Source organism: Arachis ipaensis, chromosome B01 (genome assembly GCF_000816755.2).
Source record: "Arachis ipaensis cultivar K30076 chromosome B01, Araip1.1, whole genome shotgun sequence".
NCBI classification, from domain to species: domain Eukaryota; kingdom Viridiplantae; phylum Streptophyta; class Magnoliopsida; order Fabales; family Fabaceae; genus Arachis; species Arachis ipaensis.
In genome coordinates, this window is record NC_029785.2 from 128,321,133 (window position 1) to 128,326,653 (window position 5,521).

A 5,521-nucleotide genomic window follows, 5' to 3' on the forward strand; every position below is an offset into this window, starting at 1 on the left:
TTGACGGTACCCTCTGGGGGGTGGCATGGAGCCAGAGGGCATAGCTAAGACTTTGGCGTCCTTCTTGCTAGCTGACTTCGATCTGGGGGGAACATCTCTCCCGATTACCACGTTTACAACAGTGAGGCCGCGCTCATTATCCTCCTCGGGCTCTCATCTCTACCTTACAGTGCGGCTTTGTCTTCGCTGGATCGATCATGATCCCGCCTCCTTGGTTCCCTTATAAGGCGGGAGAATTCGGCCAACTTCCCTTCCTGAATGGCCTGCTCCAGAGCGTCCTTCAGGTCGAAGCAGTCTTGGGTCTTGTGTCCATAGCCCTTGTGATATTTGCAATAGAGGTTTTGTTTCCTCCCGTCCTGTCCTTAAGTTGTCAGGGCTTCGACAAGATGCCCTTGTCGGTGATCTGCTGATAGACTTCAACAATTGGAGCTGGTAGGGGGGTATAGTTGGTGAATTTCCCTACCCGGGAAAACGACTTGAAGGTTTTAGCTGGTCCTTCATCTTTGGAGTGCTCTTTTGACCTTTCCTCGCTACCGGGCGGGCTAGCATTGGAGTAGGTGGGTTGCTGCTTATTGGCCGCCATGACCTGGCTGACTTCCTCATCATTGATATACTCCCTGGCGACGTTTTGAATCTCTTGCATTGTCCACACGGGCATGGTGGTAAGGTGTTTTCTGAAATCCTCATTCAGTAATCTGTTTGTTAAGCACAAGCTGGCCACTGAATCGGTTAGGCCGTCGATCTCTAAGCACTCGTCGTTGAACCTATCCAGGTACTTCTGGGTCGGCTCGCCGGTCCTTTGTGTTACCCCCAGCAAATTAATTGGGTGCTTCGCTTTAGCGATACGTGTGGTGAACTGACCCAAGAAGGCGCGACTGATGTCGGCAAAGGTGGTTACAGAGTCCTGGGGAAGGGCGTTGAACCAACAAATTGCCTGTCCTGCTAAGGTTACTGGGAAAGCGCGACACCTTACTTCATCGCCCACCCCTTCCAGGTTCATCCTGGCCTCAAAGGCCGTTAGGTGTTCCTGGGGTCTTGGGTCCCATCATACCTCATGTTCGTTGGCTTATCGAAGTGCTTCGGTAGCCGGACTTCGAGGATCGAATGGTGGAAAGGGGTTGCCCCCATGACCACCAGTTGTCGCCTTCTCCTTGGTCTTTCTCTACTGTCTTCTCTGTGTGGTCGGCTTCTCCTTGCTCTCTCTCTGTTATCTTCTTGTTGTGGTCAGCTTCTCCTTGGTCTTTCTCTGCTGTCTTCTCGGTCTTCCTCTACGGTATCTCTTGTCGATGATCGGGAGTAGATCACGGGATCTCGTCGTCTCCTTGGCACTTTTCTGCTTTCTTCTTGGCTCTCTGACTCTGATCGGGGGCTCGGAGTGCGCCTAGAACGACTTCTTCGGAGACTTCTCCCTCTCCTTTAGGGAGACCGGGAATGCTCTTGACTCGGAGTTGGCTGATGGTGCTCCCTGCCGGCCACTTCCCGTTCTAGGTTTTGCACTCAGTGGCGCAGTTCTTGTATTATTCTGGTGATATTACTCACCACCGGACCCAAAACAAAGTCCATGTCGGCCGTCCCCACAAACGGCGCCAATGTTCGGTAACTCGGGATTTCGGACGGGTCAAGGTTGATTCTTGGGTGTTGATGGGGGTAGCCCGGACCTGGGTCTGGCGTGAGTGGTGTGCGAGCGAACGACTTCCCGTGCTCTTCGTGAAATATGGGGGGGAGCCACCTGCAATGACACTCCGACGCCCAAGTCAGGAAGTATGTAGGTAGCAGTGAATAAAGGTGTAGTGACGTACCTCAGGGGGAGGGGTAGAACCCTCCCCATATATACCCTATCAGAGGTAGGCCCCTCAAGGACAGACCCACCTTCTTCGAAGTTTTCCCTCTCCAGCTGTCGCTAGGTGAGCTGGCTACAAAGAGGAGAGATACCCTGGCCAGGGTCCGAGTGTGCGGCCGCCCGAGTCCGATGAACTCGTATGCTGGGCCGGATCGACCACGAGGCCAGCTGGACTGGACCGTAACAAAAACAATAGATGTCTCTTATTCATTATTAGGTGGAGCTTGATATTTTACATAAAACCGATGGCCACCAATTTTAACTTTTAGTAGAATATGTACTGAGAATATCTGTCCTCTGTATATCAGTACTATAACAATTAATTTCAATTAATATTATATTATATAATATGATGCATGAATGTATAAATACACAATAATGCTAAAATATCAGTACTATAACAATTAATTTCAATTAATATTATAATAAACTGTTAAATAAGTTTAATTTAAAATGTATTAAAAATGAGTTTTTGTTAGATTTAATTTTAATTTTTTTAATTATATTTTGGATGTTCTTATTTTAAAAAATTTCAGATTTTTTTACATTAAATATTAGTTATAATGTTAGTTCTTAAAATTTTTTTATAAATATTCAAAACAATTTTCAGTCACGTGTATTCGACTCGTTTATTTGTGTGATCGATAGAAATACCTTCTTAGAAGTAGAAATAGAAACAGAAACAAAAATTAATTTGTATTTTTATATATTTATAGAAGTACTTTTTATTAAAATCACAAATAGTTAAACTAATTAGATACAACAAATATATAAACATTGTTTTGTATAGAATTATAATTACTTCATGAGTAAAAAAAATTATTCTACATAACATGGTCTTTTTAAAAGGTATAATTATTTTATTATATATTTACTTGTTGGTAGAAAATAAAATAATTACATAAATTTGTAATAAACATATAGATATGTTATTTTTTAGAGAAGTGTTACATATACAAGTCATTTTGGTTTATAAATCATACAAGTTGGGTCAAATCCAACAAAAAGGACGCTCATCCATACAAGCGTGTCAACACACGCGCTACTCAATGGTTTCTATAGTGCGCTTCGCGTTCCTCCTCCTCCTCTTCTTCATTCTTCTCCTTCTTCTTTGCGTTTCTCCTCCTTTTTCTTCACGTGTTTCATCTTCATCGTCGTTTTTTTACTACTGTTGTTGTTGCTGCAATTTTCCCCCCCTTTTCTTTCAATTGATTTTGCAATATTATGTATTTTTTCTTTTTTAATTTGTTTATTTTTTCCTTCCAAAAAAAATTATGAGAATATGTAATAAGAAGATGAAGAAGAAGAAGCAGCAGAAGATGCGAAGGAGGAAGAGGAAGGGTTTTGAATTATGCAGAATTTATCAGAATAAAAATACACCCAAATATCTTCGCGTTACACCCAAATTTGCTGCAAATAGGGGTGACAAGCGGGGAAGCCCGCCCTGCCCCACCAGAAGCCCGCCCTTTGGCGGGTTGGCCCTCAAAACACTTAATTTTCATCTTCATTCTCTTGTAAGTTGGGTTGGGGAAAATTGGATTTTGGCAAAAAAAATTGTAAAAATACCCATTGCCAAAAAAATACTAAGCCCGGCGGGGAAGCCCGCCCCGCGCCGCTAAAGCCCGCGGTTTAAGCGGTGCGGGTTAGGCGGGCTTTTGTTATTTGGCGGTCCCAATTTTCCAGCCCAGCCCGCCTTTTTTGGTGGGTTGTGCGGGCCAGGCCGGCGGGTTTAGGCCCGTTTGCCACCCCTAACTGCAAATATAGAAAAATATTTCCTCTAATGCTGTATTTTTTTCTTCTTTTTTTCCTTATTTATTTCTTTCTTTTAGTTAAATGAATGTAAGTTCATCATCTTCCAAGTAATTTTGCAGCATTATGTGTTTTTTCTTCTTCTTTGTTTGATTTTTTTTTGTTTTTATTCTTATTAAGAGAGTAAAATAAGAAGAAACTTGAGAAGGTAAAACAAAAAGAAAAAGATGAATAAGAAAAAAAAAAGAAGAAGATGGTGATGATGATGAAAAAAAAAAGAAGAAGCATCAAAAGATGAGGAGGAGGAAGAGGAAGAGTTTTGAATTATGCAAAACTTATCAGAATAAAAATATACCTAAATATCTTCGTTTTACATCCAAATATTTTCGTGTTACACCCAAATTTGCTGCAAATACAGAAAATATTTCCTCTAATGCTGCATTTTTTCTTCTTCTTTTTTTCCTGATTTCTTTCTTTCTTTTCGTTAAATGAATGTAAGTTCATCCTCTTCCAAGTAATTTACAGCATTATGTGTTTCTTCTTCTTCTTTGTTTGATTTTTTTGTTTTTATTCTTGTTAAGAGAGTAAAACAAGAAGAAACTTGAGAAGGTAAAACAAAAAGAAAAAGATGAATAAGAAAAAAAAAGCAGCAGAAGATGAGTAGGAGGAAGAGGAAGAGTTTTGAATTATGCAGAACTTATTAGAATAAAAATACACCCAAATATCTTCGTGTTACATCCAAATATTTTCGTGTTACACCCAAATTTGCTATAAATACAGAAAAATGTTTCTTCTAATGCTACATTTTTTTTCTTCTGAATTGAACCACACCTCAGCCACTTGATTGGATTTATAACAATAATCAATTTCGTTCTGGTTCAATTGACAATCTGAACTTGAATTATTTATTATCTTCAACAACGAGATAATTGATGATGGAGGAGAAAGAGAAAAAGAAAGGAGGAGAAAAAATTCCAATGAAAAAAGAAGGAGGAGGAGGAAGAGGTGGTTTTGATGACGACGATAACAAAAAGGAAGAAGAACGTGCAGTAACGGTATGAAGCGCGTGAATATAAATAACTTGTAAAAATTTGTATGGAAAAATGTTTGTACGTGAAGAATAATTCTATTTTCTAATGTTATATATTTTAAATAAAAACATATAATTCAAAAAACAAAATAGATTCTTGAAAATATTGGTGAGTCAAACAATTTTTTTCAATTAATTAACTTATATAAACTAGTCATCATAAATTCATATTGTTCGTTTTTTTTTTTATCAACATAACTTTACATATTAAGAAAATAATTCGCATGTTTCATATGGCTAGAAAATTTATGTCCAACTTTGTCATACTAGCCCATAATTCGCATGTTTCATATGGCCATCACGTGGTTTCATTATAGACAAAAACTGAATTATTGAACTATATATAGACAAAAATCAAATTTAGACACTAGCTAGCTAGTTTCATTTTTTATTAGTGATTATTGGAACACATGCACGCTGCATGTTTTTATTATAAGATCAAGTGAAAAAATTATTAGAGAACCCCGCTCACTTAATATGTAATTTTTATAACGAAAATATTTGGCAGAAAAAATTAGTAAAAAATAGTATTAATTTTTTTATTAATTTTTTAAATTATAACACACATATTTATTGTTTTTCTTCTTACTCTCTCTATTTTTTTAACTTCAATAATAATAATAATTAAGATATGCATTAATTATATTAATAATGATAATAAAAAATACATTAATATAATATTCAAATTGCTTTATCAACTATTATGGCAAAAATATTATCTACTATTAATAATTTTATTAAAATTGGTGGATTTTTATCATGTCTCTGCCAATTTTTATCCTTAGATCCTATGATGCACATAATATTTTTAATCTATTTTTTATTGTTTTTTTTGTTCTAGA

The 5,521-nt window shown here is 37.7% G+C and overlaps 1 protein-coding gene across 1 annotated transcript; it reads right to left on the minus strand.

Moving 5' to 3' along the window:
• Positions 371-1,000, minus strand: LOC107613802. The gene has a single exon (XM_016315960.1). It carries the CDS (start codon positions 998-1,000, stop codon positions 371-373), a length of 630 nt encoding a protein of 209 aa, XP_016171446.1.

What these genes read in the sequence shown, in the direction of transcription:
- LOC107613802 (XM_016315960.1), bottom strand. Translation starts at nt 1,000, where the DNA reads ATGAACCTGGAAGGGGTGGGCGATGAAGTAAGGTGTCGCGCTTTCCCA.